General features: G+C 40.5%; 1 protein-coding gene across 3 annotated transcripts in view; it reads left to right on the plus strand.

The window, feature by feature from the left end:
* robo1 (roundabout, axon guidance receptor, homolog 1 (Drosophila)) overlaps positions 1 to 23336 on the plus strand; it is a 223371-nt gene that overhangs the window by 85104 nt on the left and 114931 nt on the right. Inside the window, exon 1 of one of the 3 annotated variants that reach the window (XM_085430532.1) lies at positions 7541 to 8427. The exons of the other annotated variants lie outside the window; for them this stretch is intronic. Within the exon in view, the coding sequence (XP_085286658.1) occupies positions 8367 to 8427 (61 nt within the window). The 5' untranslated portion in view covers positions 7541 to 8366. Of the gene's footprint in view, positions 1 to 7540; positions 8428 to 23336 lie in introns of those variants that run through there. 3 annotated transcript variants of the gene reach the window in all.

The following is a 23336-nucleotide window of genomic DNA, read 5'->3' on the forward strand; positions in this document are numbered from 1 at the left end:
ATGTGGTAATGCTGTGTGTGTTGTTTTATTTAATAAAAAAACAAGCCCCCCAAAAATAATCAGTAGTCATTCTGTGCCCCTCCAGCGTTTTATAAGCACTATTTATTTGTATGTGCAACATGTCTTTAAACTAAGTTTTAAAAACAAATGTACATTACAGCTCATGGATTCTGGACACCAAATATTAGAATGTCTTAGACTTCAGCAGTGCATCTTTGTAGAGCCAACAATGTAACCGATGTAAGTGGCTGATGTCATCGCCAGTACTTATGCTTGTGTTAATTACTTTGTGGTCGTGCAGTTACATTTCCAGGGGGCTGCACATCAGGCTATGTTACAGGGTTTCAGAGAGGTTTGTGGGTACGACGAACCTATGCTGTAGATTTCCTGCTGAAGTCTAAATCCCCAGTCAGGCAAACTAAGACTTCAGTGTGAATATTGAGTATAGGATCAGGAGTTTTTCACAGCAAGTAATCCAAACCACATAGCAACATATTAATGACAAACCTTGTAGTGAAAGGGATCATCTCAGATTTTCTCTTGGATAGAATCGGATCTATTTTCAGCATCTTCTTCCTGCCATATAATGGTATTTATCTCTGCCCAGCAGGAACCCTCAATATGAACTTCAAGAACTGTCAAGAACAATCTATCCCCCCTCCCAACCTTTTCTGTGCTAATGCGTTTATATTAAACTAACCATACTTCTGTAGCGAGGACATCCTTATACCCCACTTAGCACAACTTCACTTCCCCTCCAAACATTGCTAACAGAGCTGTACTTTTTTTTTAGAAATAATTCATTTGGGATATGGTATATCATGTTTAGGTGGAAACTATCTTTCTAACTTCCTGCTAACTTCTAGCTTGGCTAAATCTTATAAAGCCTATTTTTCTTAGATGCCTGGTTGTTAAAACAGGTAACACCTGTTTTAACAGGTGAGAGAGCAGCCATGCTACTCACTTTTTGGAGGTGAAAATTTTTATTTCTGTTTTTACCTCTAAGTGGTGCCTCAGACTTTCTATGAATTCTGGGAAGTAAAGGAGCTTTTAGATTTTTTCTTACTTACTTTTTTCTTACTACTATTATTTGTCTTATTTCTTAATCAGATTTTCTTTTCTCTATTTTATCTCTTGATTTTTTTTAAATGCATAGCTCTTTGGTCAACAGTTGTTGTTTTCAATGTGCTATATAAATAACTTTGACTTTGCCTATCTGACAGTACTTCCATCTTAGCTGAACTACTGCTTTTCTCAGTTAAAACTTGACTATTTTTTTTAAAGAAAATTACCTGAATGTGGGTAAAATGAGCAACTGCTCTTGACATAGACGCACTCCAGAACATTCTGAATATATGATTGCCTATAGCAATACTTTTCCTTATATGTGACTTTCTTTGTACAGGTATGCCGTATCTGCAAACCAGTACCTACAGAGTTGACTCAGTTGGACATAAGAGTCAAAACCTAAATATACTGTATCAGACAGCTGCAGTGTGTGACTTGCATAAAATGAATCTGACCAGGAAATGATTGTTTATGTTTCCACCTAAATTAAAGTCAGATTGCTGCTCCACTCTGGCTCTTGTTTTCAATCTCACTGCCATGTGATTGGCTGAGGTCCAGCAGTGATAAGAACAAAAGAATCTCTTGGCTCAGTTACTGAGTCCTACTGTCAGTCATTAAAGCTCCTGTGTCTCTAAAGCAATTAAGCCAATTAAGCATGAAACACAATGCTGCTTCTTTCTTCCGTTGTGCATTTTTATGAGGGAAGGAGTGAAGTTTTGGTCACTGAACAAGCTGCATTCAAGGAAAATAAGAGCATCCAAGGACAGCCAGAGAGGCCTGTACTGTTCAAATCTTATCTCCACGTGATGCAAGCACAGTCATGAATAACTTCCCCAATGTCTGTTGCTGCACATATTCCAATGTCTGACTGTATTTTGATGTCGCTGCCAGCGTGTTACGTGATAGCTGGGTTATTTTAATCAGACTCCACAGGCCATATCGAGGCTGACGCTAAACAGATGCTAATGTGAGGCCCATTAAAAGACACAGGGAAAGAGGGATTCAGTGTGCGCAGGCAAGCGGAAAAGCAACAGCCTGTTTATCGCCTCATCCTGTTTTGTGTTCCAAACCTCGTTGTGGCATCCTGCAAAGCACCCCTTCTTTCTTGTCGTCAGTGCCCACCCCGGCCTCGCATTTCTTGCAGCAGTGTCATGCATGAGGACATTCCCTGAACAGAAACACATTTGTTCTGTGATTTTCTTTTAGTGGATCTCTTACTTTTTTTTTTTAAATGCCTGAACAAAGATTCTATAGTAAGAAGACAAAAACTCTTACTCTTTTCTTCAGCTTTTGTTACATGCAGCTTTGCATCTTGCTTTTTTGTTTTGCCTGTCATTTTTTTGATTCTGTGATATTTCTGTCAGTAGAGAATAGCAAAAACATTTTGGTCATGTCCAGTTTTAAAAGGCTTTTTGGCTTTTGCCTTGTTCCTTGGCTGCACGTTAGTGGATTACCTGTATTTATCCTGGGATAGAGCCCAGAATGATACATTCTTGGGCTCTCTTGTAGAGCTGATGTTCCAGTGTAATTGTGCATAGTGGAGAGGCATCACGAAATGGCCTGACAGCTGCTGAGGTTTCTGTCATAGATGTTCCAGAAATATGACATGACTGCACTTACTGCACACTGAATAGTGTCAGGGTCTAAATATGGCTGATTTGAGACTAACTAGACAGCTGTGTTTTTAATTTGATTCATTGTTTGGCACCGTGGCAGTCTAACTCCTGAAGATGTGTGCACTAAACTCTTGTCCACACTGGTTGATGAGCCTCCCCCATTTCATTGATATGTTAATGTTTTTGACTGTTCTGTGGTTAAACACTGCAGTAATTCTCTTTACGGTAACTGTAGTGAAATTCTTATGATTGTACACCTAGTTATAGTGTGGTTGGTGCTCCTGAAGCTTTATCACCCCCTCACCAACCAATCAGAAATGATTTGTTGCCACAGTGACACAGTAACAATAATATCATCCAACTTCTTCAGGACCCTAAGTCACCTCTTCTTTCCACCTCACATCAGTTCTTGTCTCCCACTCCTTCCACTGAGTCTGTCATGCCTCCTAAAAATCAAGTTGTCTCAAGAGAGACCTGACAAAGAAGAAGTTCTCATTGTAGGATCCATGTATGATGAAGCAATCTTTATTCAACATGATATATTCTGCAGGTTCAATCCAGCACATATGCAACACTTACTTTGTTTTACGTTGTTAAAAAAAGGGGTATTTCTGCAAACTGGCACAGGAGTTTTATGAAGTCCAATTTCATATCTTTAATTGAATCTGTTTTAAGTCCATCTTTTGCTTTGTGGTGACTAGAGGACATGGCTTTTTTCTGGTCTTCTTTTGTTTATTTCATGGAGCTTCAGGTCTGGATCTGAGCATAAAGCCCAGAGAGACTTGACCTTGCTTGTCAAAGGACATTTCTCTCCTGACATCTCAGATATTCTCTTTGATTTGTGATGGGCTACTTGTGCAACTGTAAAATGCATTACAGTCAAAATCAGGAGCAGGACAAAGTTTCCCTGGAGGTGTTTGCTGATTGTCTTGTAAAATGCTATGAGAATCCATTTAAACAAGTCCTTTTTTCTTCAAGTTGTTTGTCTTTATCTTTTGAAAACACCTTGGGGTTGTGCTGTCCACTGCTAACTCAAGGAGACTGTAAATTTGAATTGTTGTGTTATAAAAGTAGCACAATGAATAAATAAAAGGATGGCTCTGCAAGGACACGACATGAATGAGAAGAAGCTGACTGTAGTGAATGTGAGACGAGTAAAGTATGGTAACAGTCCAGCCGAAAAGCCTGTGAAGGAAACTCAAACATACTGTACCTGTGGTTCCAAGGTGACTCCAATTGCAAGTCTGTCTCTGTTTATGCCTCAATGGATTTAGGAGTAACAACGCTAGCCTGTGGAACGTTAAATCCCATACTGCATCACTTTTCTGTCTTCTGGGAAAGAGTGTTGTGTTTGCCTCTCAATAGGGAGCATCTTTTTGAGGGGGAAAGTTTTTGTCTTATGCGATCTTGTTTGGTGTGCTGGCGAGATGGGAATGAAAGCCATTAAATAGTCTTAGTCAGAAAAAAGGGGGATGTAGGCTCCCTTGCTATAGCCTGCCTGTGTTTCACCCCATCACCTCTGTGCTGAGGGGGCCTAGGTTTTGTGAGGAGGCCAGCAGAATTGAAAAGACGCCCAGCATGTAGTCAACAGGATCCCCTGTGCTGCTGCATGCATAGAAACATCATAAGAAAAGACAGAATGTCCACAAACTCCTTTTGAATATTAAAAAGAATTATCAGAGAAAGAAAAGACTGGGAAGATGAGAGAGAGTCTCTCCTTTGAGCATTGGGATGAAGAGATGGAGAAGGGAGCGAATTTCACCACGCATATTGTACATAGACTTGCCCTCATTAGGATCCCATCGTACTCTGGGGCGAAACATTGTCCCTGGATTTAGGAGGGTAGCCAAGACTGCAGGGGTTTATGTATTTTGGCAGATCTCAGGAGTAGCAGCATGAAGGACTGGTGGGAAGTGCGGCAGTGTTTGCAAGTTGTTGCTTTGGAGAATTTGGATTGCATTTTTATTATTTGCTACATTTTAAGGAGTGTCTTTTATCTAATTGGAGCAGGGATGAATTAAGGAGTGTTTGTGAAATTTCCTTACTTCAGTAGATTGTTTGAAAGGTGTGTTTTTATATGCACATCTACATTACCCTGGCTCTGTGTTGTGTAGACTCATCGCCATGCAGATTGTTGGTTTGCTGGTGATGGTGTTTGCAATGTTGGTCATGCTGGGAGTCCCTAAAGACCATAAGGGTCCACACGTGACCCATCGCCTATCTGGATTACAGAAGTCCCATTGGTGCAAACAGATGCCAAACAATCCTGAACTTCACAGAAAACATCAGACTTTGAGGCGATTCCACAAGTGTAGCCAGATCTTTCACAGTAAGTACAAAACTGCAATGCCATGTAACTACCAGTTGAAATTTTTGACAGGATCAAAAAGTAATTTTAGTTAACAACTGTTAAAACATTATTTGGAGCACTTTGCAGTCTGGGAGCGGGTGTTTTTGTGTCCTTTTTTACCTCACAAATTCTTGGAAGATGTTTTGTAGGAAACGTTAGGCTGTAGTGTTAAAAGCTCTCAGCTTGGCTCTTGCCATCACAGCCTTGATATTGTGTCACTTTTTTTCCCTTTGCTAGTCTAATCAAGGTTATAGAAGGAAGTGTGAGGACAAAGAACCTCCATTTACAGAGCTCAGTCATCATAACTTGTACTGGCTCTTTTCTTTTCTTGTCTTTTCTTGTCTTTTCTTTTCTTTTCTTAACAACCATTGAAGAAGAGTGAAGAAAGAAGAAAATAAACTACAAGAAGACAGATTACAAAAGACTTTAATGTAATTTGACCATATTTAGTTATTGTCCTGGTCCTGGTTAGAGTCCAAGAATGGCATAAAAGCATAACGGCATTTTATTGTTGGGAACAATTTTCGGCCTCTCTTGTGTCATCTTGGGAGGGGGGGGTCTCCTTTTTTGTAGCTAATGTGAAAAAAGACATAAGACAGCCCTATGAGTGATCTGTGACACAGATAACTGTGTCTGCTATGTGAAATTCAGTTTTATACCTACATTTTAGTCTTTGCTGGGCAACATCTAGCCATTAAAATACTCACGTCCTCTTGTAGCAGTCAGCATTTTCATACACCCTCCTGTGTTGATGGAGCTAACCATGAACTTAGCTGATAATTGCTTCTATGTTACTGTCATCTGCTGCTGGCTAGAGGAAATTTTACTATTCAACTGGTAGTGATCAACTGAACAGCCACTTTAGAGATCCAGGGCTGCAAAAGCTTTTAGGAAAACCTGGCACAAGGATGGAGTGAGAATGGAGTGTGTAAAAGTGTAATGTAATGCACACATGGATGAATGAGAAACAAAAACAGACTGCTCTCTTAATATGTCAGTCATGTGGAATTGTTCATCAGCAGGAGTGAAAACTGGGGCACAGAGAAGGAAACAATCAAAGCAGCGAAGGCTTAAAGTAGATCTAAGAATATTTTTTTAAATTTAAGAATGCAGAAAGAGGTGTTCTAAACCATGCGTGTTAGAAATATTTTTAATTTATGTATTCATAATAATATTTTTACCATCCAAAATGCTGTCATTGTAAAACAGAAAGGATTGTTAGGGCTTGTTATACTCTGTTTCCTTCCCTCTAATGAAGATGAACGCTTTATAACAGTAATCACAGCAAGCCAGTGTGCTCAGGTTTCACAGTGTGAACACTTCCTTGTTGTCTGAAAAAAGCTGGGGCACATATTTCAGTGCCAGGTGGTAATACTGCCACACCTTCTTTCACGAAAGCAGACAAAGCAGTCGTTGTTGGATTATTTCACATAGTGTTCACTGGAGGGCGCTGTGTGGTAACAAATGCTCAATTGATCCGACACAGACGCTCTGATCTAATGTGAGGCAATGTGTCTTTCAGTAGCTCTTTTTTTGCTATTCCTTTTTTTTTTTCTTTCCACATTTTGGGTCTTCTAATAAAGTATATAGTATATCCTGCTGAGTTGTAATTTATACATGTTAGACAGCTACTCGCTGTCTAAAGTCGTCATGCCTACTATTGCGCCTCAGAAGTTGGGATCTATAAACTGCACTGATTTGACCATAGCGGAGAAATCTCACAAAAAAGGGGGCGCGGGACGACACATTTTATATAGGTTATTCTGTTGTTGTTGTTGTTGTTGTTGTTTTTGTTTTAAGGAAATGATAAGCTAGAATATAAATACTGTCAGAATTTAATTAACTATCTGTGGTCATGGACGGTGCACTTTGTCGCAATAACTGTGAGCTGTTTTCTTTGGGTTTATATTAAAATGTATTCATACTGTTTCTCTGAAACGGTGGAAAGGCTGGGGGTATTTGGAAAAACATGTTATGAGTTCAGCTCCCAGTCTCAGCATTTAGCTGCTTGGACTGGAGGACTACTGTTTTACATGTACTGTAAAACAAAGGGAGTTTTAAAAACAGTATTGGATATTTAAAGAAGAGATATTTCATCCAACTCTAGCCTAATGCTTAAAATGATTAAAATAACAAAATGTTATACCTAAAGTAGTTTATAAAGTTGCATAATCACTGGTCTAAGAAACCATCGGAGGGAAAACAAAACCTTAAAGTATGTTAAACCCATTACAGGGACTACTGTACTGAGTTGTGAAAACATTTTATTAAATCCCTGTAGGAATAGCACTGGAATCGGCTGTTGCATGTTCGTGGTCAGGAGCCACAGAAATAATAAAACACATATCCGGATAGACTAGCTTTCTAGGGTTTGTCTCATGACTGGACATACTGAAAGAAATTACAGTAGACTGCCAGTTGTCTCTGTGAAACTTTGCTGCTCGGTGGGATCCAGGCAGGAAGAGGTTAAATTTCCTCTCTGCGAAAGATTCGGGTCTATGGAGGGGGTAGAAAGGCGCATACCAACTGACGAGGCATTCCGCTTTCCTTGAATGAAATCCTGTGAATATGAATCCGTATTCCCCCCCACTCGCCTGAGGTTCGGTGTCTGCGACGCGCACAAGTGATAGGAGTTGCAGCGGAGGAGAAACGGGGGGGAAAGTGATGGAAAAGTTGCAGTGATCTTGTGTCCGGATCCGGTGGATGAGAGAGGATAGGACTAACTCGCAAAGTTTCCGATCTCAAGTGACACATTCAGAACTGGAATGAAATAATGTGACTGCAAGCAGTTTAGCGTGGACTCTGGCGACCGCTGGCGTGATTTCACGCACTTTTGGACTTAAGTTTTGCTTTGCGCTGGAATTATTACTTTGCTACTTTTTTTGCACAAAGGAACTAAACGATTTAAACAACACATCCTGGTTGATCAGTGAAAGCAGCAACGGGATGAATCCAAAGAAAGGATAAAGCTCTGCCACTTCTGCGCTGAGAGATTCTAGCACACATTTAACACATGCTATCATTCAGTTGAACTGGACTACTGGAACAGAACATGTGTTGAAATCTCGGACTGTTTCTGTTTTATTCTTTCCCATCTCAACTCCCCAATTTCACCTACACCAAGAAGCCATATCATGCTCGTGTTGGACTGATCTTGGACTTTTATCATTTGCGTTTGGGACTCACAAACGAAAATCAGTGTGTTTGTTTTTAAACTGTGGATTTTAAGCTTTTTCCCTTTGAGTGAAGTTTGACATGAAGAAGCGGATGCCTCAATTTTTATTTATATAATTTGGATTATACGAGAACATTTCTCACAAGAGAGACGTTGAATGATGTCTCCAACTTTAATTGGATTTGTATTTCTGTTAGGAATTCTCCATGTGTGCTCAGGTAAGTCGTTGGTAATGATTCAAAGTAATCTGCTAGCCTTTAACTGGGGTTTTACTAGCTGAAATGAAAAATTCGGGGAAGAATTAAATTCAAGTTTTAATCTTTAATTTTATAAAGGCCGTTTTAAAATGATTTAAGTGACAGTGGATGCACAAACGTATTTGATTTAGGAGCACTCCGTGCAGAATGGTTTCTGCACTAATGTAGTTACAAACTTTACCAGAAATAAGTAAACACATTTTGAGAGCTGGAGTTTTGTTAGGAAGTGTGTTGTAGTCATTGCTCTGCCCTTTGTAAGATGATCCTATTTTATTAATGTATTTTCTTTCACTTTCATGCTTTGAAATGAGAAAAGTACACGAAACGGTGATTTTTTTTTTTCTTTCACCACAAAAGTCAACATCCAGGGTAAAGGGGTTGTCTTAACTTTTAAAAGCTGAGCACACATAAAGTCACACATAAAGTGCTGAGGCCGTATGGGATGAGTGGAAAGAGCAGCTATCATCGGTCATACAGACAGCACATGCCCCTATGGGGAACATGTTTCTATGTATGTCAAGATTCTCCCCCTGGACCACGATTATTGCTGAGTGCAACACTATTTTTATGCTTATAAAATTAAAATCAAATCACAGAGATTATTCTCTTTTCTTTCTTTCTTTTTACATCGGTTGTTTTGTAATACAAATGTATGCAACTCATGTAGAACTACAACAGTTTTAGGTGTCTTTGTTGCCTAATCCTGCATTACCCCCCTCCCATTATCTTTCACATTTTGTTTCTTCTCACCCATCACATGGATCTCTTTATAGAGTTTCTGGACCGTGCTAGCTGGGGTTTCCAGGTCAGCTGCTTCAGAGTTGAGAAGAAATGCTTACCACCTCATTTTAGGACATTAAGAGGAGAGGGTTTGGAATGGGGACATTTTGTAGACAAAGAACTGCACAACAAAACAAAAAAAACTAGTTATCAGAACTTCTATACAGGAAGATGCTCAATATACATTATATTTGTAAAGAAACTACTGTGTCAGAGAAATAGCAGTGACATTTGAACCCTTTACTGCAGTTTACTGTTGCTACTGCACACCTCATTACCTAAGTAATAGTCAGCAAAACTCATACTCACACTTAAATGACTTTTATTAAGCCTTAAAGTGACCTATCCCCAATAAAATATCCAGTTCATTCCCTATAAGGTCTGGCAGCCCATATTCATCCATTTTTTGATTCAGTGTTTCTGCATTGAGTTATTTGAACCTCTGACTTGTTTCATGCAAGTTTGGCCATTGTTTATTGTATGGTGATGGGGAGAGCTTGTGAACCTACAAGAAAATATTGTAGCACCTAAACAGGAAGTCAGGTCAGAGGTGAGGGCTGAGAACTGAATCTGCTCCGCCCTAAGCTGGCTCCTAAGCCAGTAATGGTCCCGTCCTGTAGGAGAGCAGAGTTTCCAATTACTCCCGTCTGTGAATGTCTCGGGATGTTTTCTGGGGAGAGATGGACTGGACAAGAAATACTATAATGACTAGCCCTGGTTTAGACACAAGTGTCAGGAAAATTAGATTTCATGCCACTTCCCAGGAAAAAATATTTCACATTTGCCACTAATTGCATGGCTGAGAACTTTATTCTGGAGTAGGGAATATATCAGATCCCTTAAGCAAACTCTCAGTGGCATTTAGTAACATGTCTTTGTATCCTATTCTAAACGTTCAAGATTTAGCCTGGGTGAGAGAATATATTTTTAATACTTCTTGTATCTGTGAAATAGCAAGTAAGAGATAAAATGACCTTTGCCCTGACAGACTTGTGATGACTTGCTTATTGCCGCTTTGCTGTGTGTGAAGGGTGTAAATTGATACCTCCTTCTGTCTTGTCTTGCCCTGTTATCAGAATGATCTGTCCTCCTGCTATACACTAAATGGTTGTTATCTCTCTTCCAAGTGCTCATCAAACCTTGCACTCGCCTCAGAGGTGCCATTCAGATGAGGGCAAGAGGTGGCTCTGCTTCTCACACACAGAAAGATGCTATGGATTACTCTGAGGAAATAAGGGTTGTTAGAATGATATATATATATATTAACAGGGAGGCTCTACCTTTAAGGCACATATCAGACTTTCCTCTAAAAGTTGGCTTCTATGCTGTTATAAACCCTTGGAGTGATTACATCCAGCCCAACAGAGTGCCTAAGTGTGAATGTGTAGTCATGCTGATAAAAACATAGACAGTGGGAGTGGTACCACCTCGGTAAGCATCTCCAGCCCCGGCACATTCAAGCTGTGGAGGTCTTGACAAATTGACCCATAAGTGCTGATAAATCGTGGAGCACTTCCACCTGCTACATCACAACATTTCATATGACAGGACACAGCAGGTTCCAGAGCCAATTAATGGCCAGAGACCACAGGTGAGACGTATCTCTGTCTCCTGGCTTCTTACCACATGGCCTGGAAACATGCTCATTAAAGCCAGTCTTTCCCTTACCCATTTCTCTTTATCAGTTCTGTGAAATAGCGTTTAGGAGTTGCTTCAAATGGCCCCAAAATACAAATAATCATTTCACTGCAGTTTACTGCATGTGGCGAATAAAATATGATGAAAATTTGATGATGATGAAATAATGATTTATCTGAGCGTTTAACCTTCTGAACTGATTTTGGGTAAGCAAAGCAGATTTCTTAAGAAATTTGAGTCTCGAGTCTGTCGTGTCACCTCTAAAAATCTCACACCTGCGTGAGATGATGGTGTCCATAAAGCTGTAGCTCCATAACTTCCACTAATACACTTTAATCTGTTCCTAATCCGAATCAAACTGGGTTTTACACCCTAAGATCCGGGATTAGGTAGACTTTGGCTTAGTGAAAACACATGGAGGAATGTGGGAGGCCAGCGAGTGTGCTCTTCCTGTCCATGAGAACTGTGGCTAACTCATTAATGACCGACAAGATAAACATTTCAAAACAGTTTGTTTGAGGGCAGATAAATTAGGCAGTGACTCTTGATGATCTGCCTTCCCTCGGCTGCTCTTCTTTTAATGACCTCAAAGGACTGCTTAATTGGATTAATTAACAAATCCATCTGACGTCAATAGTTTGTAATTTGCCATGGCTGCAGCTCAACTGATACGGATGTCTGCAAGGAGAAATGGAGGATTTAGATTAAAAAAAAAAAAAACCTGAGGAAGATACTTCTCAATGTCCTTTGTGTCAACTTCTTGGTATTTTAAGTACCACAGGAATTAACGGCTGTGTCTCACAAGGATTCAGTTTAGACGGTGTGAGTTTCGTAGAGTATTGCTCGCTCCATGCTGATAATGTTGTCATGACTTACTTAGCAAGTATCACTTTGTCTGTCAAGTTGTCTGTCGGTCTAAGCCCCAAAAACGTATAGCCAGACAGAGATAAGCTGTCTACACTAAGAATACTCTGGAACATAACTTCATATAAGTCATATAAGCATTTTAGTCTGCAGCTGGCTGATATTTGAAGGCAGCAGGCATGTCTAGGCTATTAGACTCCTGGGCCAATATAGTTAATGCATCTTGTTCTGTCGGTTGACGTGGAGGACAAACATTCCCTCTTGCCACTCGGTCTAAAAGTGATGAATGTTGTGTCCTTATAGGATGAACGGTGTTGTCTGGTTTCCGTCCCATTTCACAAATGGCACCCTTAGAATTCCCACAGCTTTCTGTTATTAAAAAAATATAAAGACCTTTTTTGTTTCCTACAGAGCCCTACAAGTTACATTTGATTCTGTATCACACATGCATGCTTTTTTGATCTATCCTGAATGTATTACTGGTGTCCTGATCATTTCAGTAATATAGATGTGATCAAGAATAAAAGACAGGCACATGGGGCTTGTGTTTGTGTGGGGTGGCAAAAGGGGCTTAAGAAATCTCTTCATCCTTTTACCCATCCCCCACTTTTTTTTCTTTTCTTTTTTGTTTTGGCCCAATTTTTTTAAGACTTGCCTTTTTTGTGACTGGTCAGTGCAGAGTCTTTCTTAAATAAAGCAGGCCGACACGCAGAAAAAGCCTGTGGGGAAGGGACGAGGAGGCCGTATTGTATTGCCTTAACGGGGCGATTGTAAGGCATGGAGGAGGGGAAGAGAATAGTTCACCAGAGACTGAGGGTGTGTGAAGAGAGGAGTGCAGCTACACACAAAGGCTACCCTAGGGTGTTGAAGGGGGATGGAGGGAGGAAGAACAGAGGACGAAGGGGAGGATGGAGCAGTCAAACATACCACGATACGCCAGCTTGTGGGAATACTCTTGATATGGCTCCCTGTGCGCACATTGCATATTCTTACTGTTCCCTCATGGCACTGCCGAATGTGCTGATTAGGGTGATAGAGGTGGTAAACTGTGAGTTGGGTTTTTTAGAGGAGGACATGTGGGGACAGGTGAAGTTGATTTTTAGAAGTGCTGAGTAAATTAAAGATCCTGGAACAAAGCTTCAGTGGTGCGGTGAGGGTTTGGTTTGGTTTTCGGGCTGCATGGCCAACATCCCTCACGTGTGTAACATTTGCATGCTCAGGAACTCTCACAGGGCTTGCCCTGGGCCTACCGTTTGCTGTGGCGGTGAAGCTGTGCTACCGTGGGGTGCTCTGCCTTGTGCATTTTAAAAAGGTTCAGACCTCCCTCCCTTTCATTTTCTCCACTGGGGAGACTGAGAGATGGCATTGAGGACAGCCTTTCCCTGTATCCGTCTTTTCTTTCTCACTCCCAGAGCTCAGGCCTCCTCCCAGCCTCTGTGACCATTCTATTACCCTCTCATTTCAAGGCCTGGATACACTTTTGAAATGCTAAACCTCCCTTTGGTTATAACTGACAGGGGAAAATACCATTAAAGAGGCTGAGAGGAATAGATTAAATTAGCAGTTAAAAGAGAGACTGCTAATTAGTTGATTAATGTATTTGGTTCCTCCCCCTCTCAGCTATGCTGCCACTGTTAAGATTCAAGATTCCCTTTGGTGACAAGGTTGTCTTCCTATATCAAACATTTTTTTTATTATTATTCTGTTTATTTTATGTTTTGAAACATTTGTTATCTATTTATGCAGTGCAGATTCATGATTAAAAGCCACTCTTATTGTGAGTTCTGTCAGCAGCTAAATCTACTGGTTCCTGGGGGCTAATTCTGTCACACAAAAGACAGTGATAGAAGTAGGAGGGGTGCACTTTATTTAAGGGGAAGCACTGAAAAACATAATTAATGGGAAGGTGACCTTGAAACTTACTATTACAGGACTGCTTTTGGAGCCTGTTCTACCATTCAGCAGTAACCATGGTGAGGAGGCTTCAAATAACTGGGTGATTTTTTTTTTTTTCCCCATCATGTAAATACACTGTTGCTCTGAGTTAAGAGATTAACTTTAATCCCAGCCCATTATCAGCCTCACATATTTTCTGGGAATTGGTGACATTATTTTTTCTGAAACCTGATGTCACCATAGAATCTCACACAAAAACCCCAAACTGTTTTTTCCTCTTATTTTCTTGGTTGATAATGTGTGAAGTGCCACAGTCTCTAAAATGTCCAAATGCTATTGAACTCTTTGAACAAGAATAACGCCTTTTAATTATGTGTAAAGGCTCCGAATTTCCCCTCTTTCAGAAAGCTTTTACTTCTCAGTTTCGAGAGACTTGCAAATCTGCTTCAGTTCTTCTGTAAAGAGTTCAGAGTCCTTCAACTGTGTGATTGTTTTGCAGTCACCTCCCGTCTTTCCTTCTGATGTGCCGTCTTTTGCTTAAACCATGAAAGCTCTAATTGAATAACAATTGTAGGTACTCTGTGAAAGACAGCTTCCTCAGCGTTTAAACATAAGATTGCTTTGGTATTTGTCTGTATGTCAGTCAGCAACTCTCAATGGTGAGCTTCATACTTCTGACTTAAAACAGGTTCATTGTAGGTTTAGGGCCTCATCCCCATTTCCCTGTTTGCACTTTGCCTTGACAGATTCACCTTTCCTGCCTTAGAAGTCATTAATGTAGAAAGGCTTTACTTCCTGCTAAAATGTAGTCTTGACAGGTTGTCTAGCCAGAAAATACTACAGTTCTTTCTTCACCTCTACACAGCGTACAGTGACAATGATGGGAATACGTTGAGCATCTTAGACAAGACCAAAATAATTCAGAACTCTTCTTCCATTCGTAGCTTCTAAATCTAACTAATGTTCAATTTAGCTGCAGTACTGTGCAAAAGTCTTGAGCGACCCCTTATTTCTTTATTTTTTCTTTCAACGAGCCAGACTTATAATTCTCTGGTCTGGTCAGGCTTTCTGAAGATCTTTTAAAGTTTGGCCATTGGCTGCTTTTTCATTCATTTTAATTACAGTCCTTGAACCTGACCATTTTCCTTTCTTTCTTTTTTTGGTTTGTTGTTGTTCGTTAAATGACTTAACAGTGACCTGTGGAGCATTCAGCATAAAAAGGAATCTAACTAACGTTGAACCAGTGTGGCATCCTGATAGACGATGGCACAAAAGGCAGCCAACATCCAAAGGAGAACTTTGAATGTCCTGAATAACTATTCCTGAAGACTTTTTAAAGAAATTACAAGAAAGTTTGCCTAAAAGACTTGGAGTGTATTGAAGAATACGTTGGCATTGGTCATACCAAATATTGACTTACAAGCTTGTTAAATTTTACAAACTCAGTTTTTGTTTTGTGTGCTGTATTTTCATGTATATTTCCACACGTTTCCACATATGGTCATATTTCCCGTTATCCTAACAAAGGACTTTCACACCATAATGTATTGCACTGCATATATGATGAAGTACTGTCTGAAAATCATTATTTTGGCAGTTCAACAGGTCACTTTTAAAAGAGGATGTTGAGTAGACCAGTGGCAGGGCATGATGTTAAGATATACTCAGATATACTTTCTCTTTTCTTTTTTTTCTTTTTAAATCATCCTAAATCAATATTTCCAAACTAGCATTTCTCACAGCTTTAGTCTGAGCAGTGCTTCTGCTGTCAAATATGGAAAACTGACAGATGGGGAGTAACTAAATTTGCGATCAAGTTGTTTTCACTTTGAAGCATCAAAGGAAGCAGTATTTGGTTCATTACATTGTGTACCTGGACAGTTGGTGTGTATGTTTTGAGGAAGAGACGTGGTAAGTGGGTGCTGGAAAGCATTCAGGCCAGTGAGCAGTTGTCTGCAAAAGGAAATTTCTTTTTAATGCCAGACTGGGCACAGTCTCCCCTCTGTGGACGTCTAGAAAAAGGCTTCTTGGCAGACTTTGCCCCTTCATTAATTTTGACCAAATATTTACTGTGCATCACATGGCAAACCTTACATCCCACTTAAATTTTTTCCAGGCAAGGTTTTGAACAGTTTGGGGCAATTTGTGTTCCATTTGGCTGGACTTGGGCCATGTCCCACTCAGCAGGCCCATGCTGGTGTATCTGGGATTTTGCCACATGGCTCCACAGAGTCTTAACCTATGCTGTGGGAGCCACGTTTCACTTTAAGAATACCATCATAGCCAACAGTATGTGAACCGCTGTTGCATATGCCAATACCTAAGCTTGCACACATTGACACATCAATACTATGTGCTCTGTATTTGCCCTTTTAACCTAAAGGGCACCAGAAGGAAATGTGCCGGGTTTCTACATTCAGATGTTACCACTGTGCCCTCGACTGAATGCAATAAATGAAATTCCCTTTCTGCATGCAGCTGTCTGAGATTTACTACAGAATGTTTTTGGCTGAGTGTTTAGAATAGCCCACATAAGAAGTTAAGGTCCTCAGCTTTGCACTAAGCAACTGTAATGTAACGCTGGTCCAAAGTAGACTTGTATCACTGTTGCCATCAAATAAATAACATTTAAAAAAGCATTAGGTGCTTTTGGCCATGCCTGCCTCAATTCACATTGGCATCTCTTCAGAGCAGTTCTCTTTCTTGGCATTAAGCCCACATGCCCTACTCCCCACGACTGGGCTGTGCCAGCTGAGTGTGCTGGTCCCTCTTCCTCCTCACTGCTCTTTCAGCCCCTCCCCTGCCTTCAGTCCCCACATGTCTAGTGGCTGGACAGAAATACTGCAGTTAGCCCAGAGAGCGACCTTGGGAGGAGAGAATCACCTGATCATATTGTTACTGACACAAAACTAAGCAGGCAGCACTTTTCGAAATTAAATTAAGCAAACTGTTTTATTTACATTTACTCTACTGTGCCATTCCCATCGAAATATGCTCATAATTCTTGCTTGAATGCTTTTTTTTTATTTTTTCAAAAACAGTAAACACTTAATTTTGCTGAAATACAGTTGTATTAATCACTTGAGGATTTCAAGTCTAGCAGCTTGCGTAAGTCAGCAGTGAGATACTCACTGTCCCCTGTTGGGAAATAAATGTACCAGTGTATTCAATTACCTCTGCTTCTCCTATCCTGCTGTTGTAGAAAGCTTTGATGTATCCCAGAGATCACACTGGTCAAACCTCATTAAAAACCGGCAATGCTGGAAAACAAAAACAAGAAGTAATTGCCCAGTCTTGCTCCCTTGTGCTTCTTTTCAGTAATCCCCCCCATCCCCTCCCCACTCTTACTTGAAGCCTTGACTGTGCTGCATGAAGCTCCTTAATAGAAGGTCCAAGCCTGTCATCTGCACTCCATATTAATTACAACTCTTTTCCTGGGGTATCTGCACTGCTGATGGAATGACATCTTTGACACCGGCATTCATGAGAAGTCTGAGCTAGGTTTTCTTCTCAGGTCATCACTGTGAATATACAGGGTCAACTTGAGGAGTCTGCAAGTCTGCTCAAAGACACACAAACACACACATTGTGAATAGATTGATAGATAGATACCAGACAGACTGACACACATGCATGCAGACAGACGGACTCTGTACTTGCATCCACGCTGCTCTGTTCATCCCATCTGCCTGCGGTCTCCAGAGCCAATTTGACAGGCTGCATCCTAACAAGCATTCCAGTCTTTTCCACTGCAGATTTCCTCCTCTTCCCAGTGAATTGATATAATAAAGAATAGCTATTATACTTATCCTGTAGGAATGAAATCTGCCCTGATGGCCTTCTGCAGAGTTTGACAGCTTTTGTTTGTGTCTAATGACACTGACTGTAGCAGATTGGTATCAGGAAGAACTGCAATTCATTCACAATTGTGTCCCATGGGTGCCTGCTGAAAATTCATTATTTTTAGTGTGTGTGTTTCTCTTGCCACATCTTTTCACATTTACTCCTGCTTGGTATGTTGCTGACAGTGTATGTGAAATTATGTTGGATTGTTTAAACTGTGGGGGTAAACCTCAGTGTGTAACATTATTTATAAATACGTTTGTGCTCACATTTTCTTTCAAAGACACACGAAACAAATATTTTTGCATTCATCATACTTGTTCCTGTGCCTTGTATCTACAGCCTGGTGCAGAAGTTAAAATCCTGCTACTATTGTCTTAGATTCAGATGGGGGCCCCAGAGCAGGATGAGCTCCAGCCTCCCAAAGGAGTACTTTGCTATGCTGTCTTACTCTCAACCTGGCTCGCATTGCAGAGGGATGCGCCAGGATGCGTTTCCCAGCTGACACAGCCAGGAACTCGGGCTGGTGCTTCAGGCCTTGAGACCTCTGCTGGCTCTTGTCCTGATGAGCGATAAGTGTGAATATCCTAGAGCGTTGGAAGTTATGCTAGTAACCCTTGGCCCCGAGTAAAGGAAGTAGAACGCCTTGTTTATGGTATCATCAGCTGATTTGTCACGATTTTATTGCAGGTGAGAACAAGCAACAGGATGATCAAAGGCAACAACAGTGATAAAGGGACTCTGACAGATCTTAATAGTTAGGTTGTGTTTGCACAAGTTGGAAATTGGAGCAAGTATGGTGGAAGATAACAAGTAATTGGGCTTACTTTTTCTTCTTCTATGTTTATCATATTGTGAAAATTATAAGAATTGATTGGATAAATTGTAGTGGGCTCTGCTGAAACGCACAATAGTAAGCAGGGTGGAGGGGGGTTGTTTTGTTTTTTATCAAGGGGTGTTGTGATGTGTATGCAAATTGCCAGTTTGCCACAGCCATATTTTGCTCAAATATCAATGGGAGCATTGTAATCTGTGAGAGTGTTCGTTTCTATAACAACAAATACAGCCAACCCAATAGTGTACTGTTGTGTATAAACTCATAGATAACAATCTTCTGGTTTGCTTGTGTTAAAAAAGCATTTGGACAGAGATACCATTTTTTGGAAATTGATAACTATTCTCAAGTGCTGATGTAGTATAAGCGAGGTAACCATACCCTGTTGTGTTTGGTAAATGGAGACAAAGAGATGAGGAGGAAAAGAGGCCATAAAGATATCCATCAACCCCCTCCATCACCCAACCTCTGGAGCTCCATACAGACTCACACACAGGGCTCTAATCCTGCCTCTTAGGAGTGTAAGCGATAGCCTTGTGTAACATTAAAAACAGGTCTGATCTGATGCAACTGGCAAAGTCATTCATGCAGCACATTCCAGGGTGGGATTCTGAGGCTGAAACGGTAAAAGATTCAGTTTCACTTTCCTGTTAATGTCATCTGATCAGCAGGAGTACAGTACCTCGTCTTTTCTCTCTGTGTCCGTCTCTCCCGCTTATCTCTGCCCCTCTCTCCCTTATCGTCTCTAATTCATCAGAAAAGGGTGCCTTTTCTTTTGTGTTAAGTCATTTATTGGCCAGCCCTGTCCCGAGCAGGCGTGGCTCCTGTGTACGCCTGGCTACCCCGAGGGACACACCCTTTGCTCTTATCTCTGCCATAAATCCCTCTTAAGTCCCCTAATCACAGATTAATGGGGCTGTAGATAAAAAGTGCCCTACTGTGCTTGGCCTTCCTTATCACAGATCCATATTCCATATCTCTTACCATTGCTCAGCTGGACATCTGATATGGCTTGTGATGATACGGCTAAGGCTCCTGCAATAGCTTTCAATTTTACTGCCTCTCTTTATGATATTCTGTGACCTTGCCCATTTTGATGGGGGAAATTAAACTTGCAGCAACTTCACTCATATAATCAAATGAAATTTGTCGCTGGGATCCTTTGTTCTGTGACAGTCAAATGACCCGGCATTGTGAAGTTGTTTTATCAGTCAAGGAAGTAGACACATTATCCTGTCTCCCTACCTCAAGGGACCAGACTGACAACGGATCTAAATTGCTTCACTGTCCTTCTCCCCCGTGAGTACTCTGGGGTAAAGGGCAGGTGCCTGGCTCCCTTCCTCTTCCTCACACTCTGTGAAGATAGTAGCCATGGAAAACAGCTGTGAGGGACAAAGGCACATTCATTTTTGAAGTTAGGGAAATCACTGGACCAGAACTGATTGCTGAAGCTAGGTAATTGTTTTACGTCTTTTTAGCTTGTCTTTCTTCTTTCCTTCAGTCCTTCATCTAGGGATTTAGTCAGTGGTGCATGATTAGTTAAAAAAATTATATATATATATATATATATATATATATATATATATATATATATATATAAATGCAGTTGTCTTCCCCACTGATGGACTGGTGTCAATGGACAGAAAAAAATCATTTTAATATTTTTGGTATTGAGTTGGTCTCACAAGGAACTGGATTCATGTTCCTCCTCTATGTTCTGTTTTAGTCAATCATAGAGCTTTTCAGCGCAAAGAAGGTAACTACTATGAAGCAGAATAAAGAGCCAACAAATTAATAAAATGACATGAAATTAAAAAAAAAAAAAAACATTTAAAAAAGGCTTAAGGACATAACTAGCAAAGCAGAGGACTTTCATCTGGTCAGCAATGGTTTTAATCCAAAAATATACACTGAATTATTTCAAGTGCATTAGAAGTATATCCTTGAGGCTATGAAGTAAAGAGTATTTTTTAATTCTTTAATTCTGTCTCTTTTTCTTTGTTTATTTCTATTATTATTTCCTATTCATTTATTTTTCTCTTTTCTAGATTTCTTCCAACTGCATTTTAAATTCAAAGTGCAAAAGTGTTAACGAAATGGCCCGTGTCTCTACGAAAGCTAACCTTGTGTTTTTTGGGGGGGTTTCTTGTCCTCAGGCTGCTGAGAGTTAAGGTCGATGGAGGGCCTTCTTCTCTATTTTAAGTCAGAATAGTTAGCTCGATTGATTGCCACATCCCAGACTTAGGAATAGTTGTAACTTGTTACCGTACAGTTGCACTCTATTGCTTCTTCATGTTGATACCTGGGCGATTAACACTGGCAGTAAACATTAACAAATAAATTCTTACACTGCAAAGTTAAAGAGACTTTATTTGATTATATCATCTCTCATGATAGTTTTACAAGTCCAGTGCAAAAATAGTCCCCTCCTGAGGTTTCACTATGCTGTTTTCATTGGAAGTAGTCTGTCTCTTTTTAGCATATTTCTTTAATCCGATTGAGGAAGCATGATTATCTTTTGGAATATAAAGTCAGAGTATATCATCTCATGTTGCATGGTGAAAATGAAGTTTAGCCCCAAGACATATAGATGAATCCATGTGAAGCTAGTAGCCATAATCTCAATACACATAAATATTCCTAGTGATATAATGGCCATTTGCTTCATGAGAACCATCATAAATCTCATTCTTATGCCATGTCTATCCATGTTTAGAGTGGGGGGAAGAGTCTGGGTTTTAGAGTGAGCAAACGCCTGGAGGTCTTCATGAATCCTTGCATGCGTACAGTATATGGGTCAATGTCTAGGTCTGCACCCTTGTGGCAATGTGGTTTGGCATGAGCCTTTCCAATTCATTGTGTTCGCTTTTGCTATTGGGATTGTTGTTTGTTACTAAGATTACTTTCATGAGTGAGAAAACTCTGACTCCATTGTTGTTGTTTTTTAATTACCTCCAGTGAGCAAAGACTCCCTCAAGCATAGTTTAACACTGTGTAGTGTGAGTCTCCCTATGTGAGTAAATGAGAAGACAGATGCACAAAGCTCTCTAGCAAGTGAGACGGTTAAGGGAGAAGTAGAATTTTGCCTCAGGCACCAATCGATCAGATCCTTGCAGTAGAAGTCCCAGCTTCCCTTTGGTGAAGCTGTGTATTGCATTAGCTCATCTTGCATTCTCTGTCTGGAAGCAAAGAGGGGGGGTGGGGTGGGGTGGGGGGTGACAAGGGGGATAGAAAACAGGGGGGAGGATGGTTGAAAGCGGCAGTGGAGAAGGAAGGGCAGCGCTTTGAAATAAAGGGGAGTGCAACTTAAAGTAATGCGAGAAAGCAATGGTGAAAGTACGCACTCTGTTCATCTCTTATTTCGGTCTCAAATGTGGTCGTCTGTGTGTGCTGCATCGAAGGAGTGAAGTGAGCTTCCATTTCCTAAAAGCTTGCACCTGTAGAAGGGAGCACGGGAGTGTTTGTTCCTTGACAGGATAATTCTCTTTCCCCTGGTGAGGGGTAATGGAGCTGAAGTAACAGAGGTCACTCAAAGTGTCTGCGGGGATCAGCACGGCAAAGCCTACATACGCACACACAAGCAAAATATGCCTAGAAAGAATTCAGTCGTGACGAGGAAGGGATGATAGCATTGTGTAACTGATACATCCTGTGCACCCAGTCACGGCTCAAAACGCACACCCTCTCAGCAAACGCACACAAAACACTTATTAGTGTACTTCAGTAGTTCAACTGCTGAATATTTATTAATACAATTATTCTCACCAGCTTCTCTGTCACAGGACACAGTGGCCCACTTCATATTGTATCATCAGTCTGCATGTTCATCATGCAGATCGGCCATAATCATCTACAGTAAACAGTCAATGATCAAACACAGTTCCGCCTGCTGCACAGCTCTCTTCACAGTGTGCTACATCTAAATAGTTAATGGTTCCCCCATAAGGCCCCAAACTTCAGACCATTTCAAATTAGAGAGAAGCTATCTAAATCAGGAAGGGAACGGGCAGAGCAGATAGCGGCTGAGCTCTTCAAAGTCCTCTTTAATAAAACATATTAGCCTGCCTTGTCTGCTGAGGGGTGGTAGTGGTACAGTTGCTACAGTAGTAATCAGCCTGTGTATGCTAGCAAAGTTAGTGCAGCTCCATGCTGTCTGACCAAAGGGCTGGGTCTTTATTAGCATATGGACTTTAAGTTAAAAGGTCTGTTTTGAGAGCAGGTTACAAATGGGGGTTAATTAGCCTAGTACTGGTTGAGATGGTTTCAATAGCCAGAAAGCAGAGATATGTATTTTTTATAAACTTTATTCAGTGCCAGATAGAGGACTAATTCATTCTTGCTAAAGGCTTGATATATCGCTCTCTAATTCTCCATCTGTTTCTGTTCGACTCTCAGAAATGCTTTAATCTACAAATGTGTTTTTTATACCCACGGAGCGTCTGACGTGCAGGACCAAAACAGTTTCAGAATTGTGGGGATTTCTGTGTGTGACTTTATCTTATGTGTCATGTGGCCACAAAATAATAAAACTTCAGCTTTGCTGGCGTTAGTGTAATAATTTCAGATACAGTACTGATTACGGGTACATTTTGACTGCAGTTCTCTGTGGTGTACAATTATTGCACTGCACCATTAATATGCTACCATCTTAATCGCAGAATTTCATTTAATTATCATTATTTTAATTCCAGTTTTTAAACAAATGCTCACGTTAAGTGTCACCAAGTGTTTCATTTTTGGAAAAGTTATTGGAGGATTTTCTTTTTGTCCTCCACCAGATTAAGCGCTTTAAATAAAATAATAACATTGAATTTAAATTACCTGAGAAGAAAATAATCAGCAACCTTGCAATCTGCAAACAGTCAACTCGTTTGCTTTTGTAATATTTTTCCCCACAAGCACCGCAATCAAGCACTGCAGTTTGTGACCAATAATTTTAAAAAAAAGTGTGCAGAATCATATGAACATCAAACAGGGTCCCAATGGAGGAGCTGACGCCACATTTCAGTGTTTG

Source organism: Copadichromis virginalis, linkage group LG14, assembly GCF_057382275.1.
Source record: "Copadichromis virginalis isolate Kocher_CV1m ecotype Utaka linkage group LG14, C_Virginalis_male_GT1.1, whole genome shotgun sequence".
NCBI lineage: Eukaryota > Metazoa > Chordata > Actinopteri > Cichliformes > Cichlidae > Copadichromis > Copadichromis virginalis.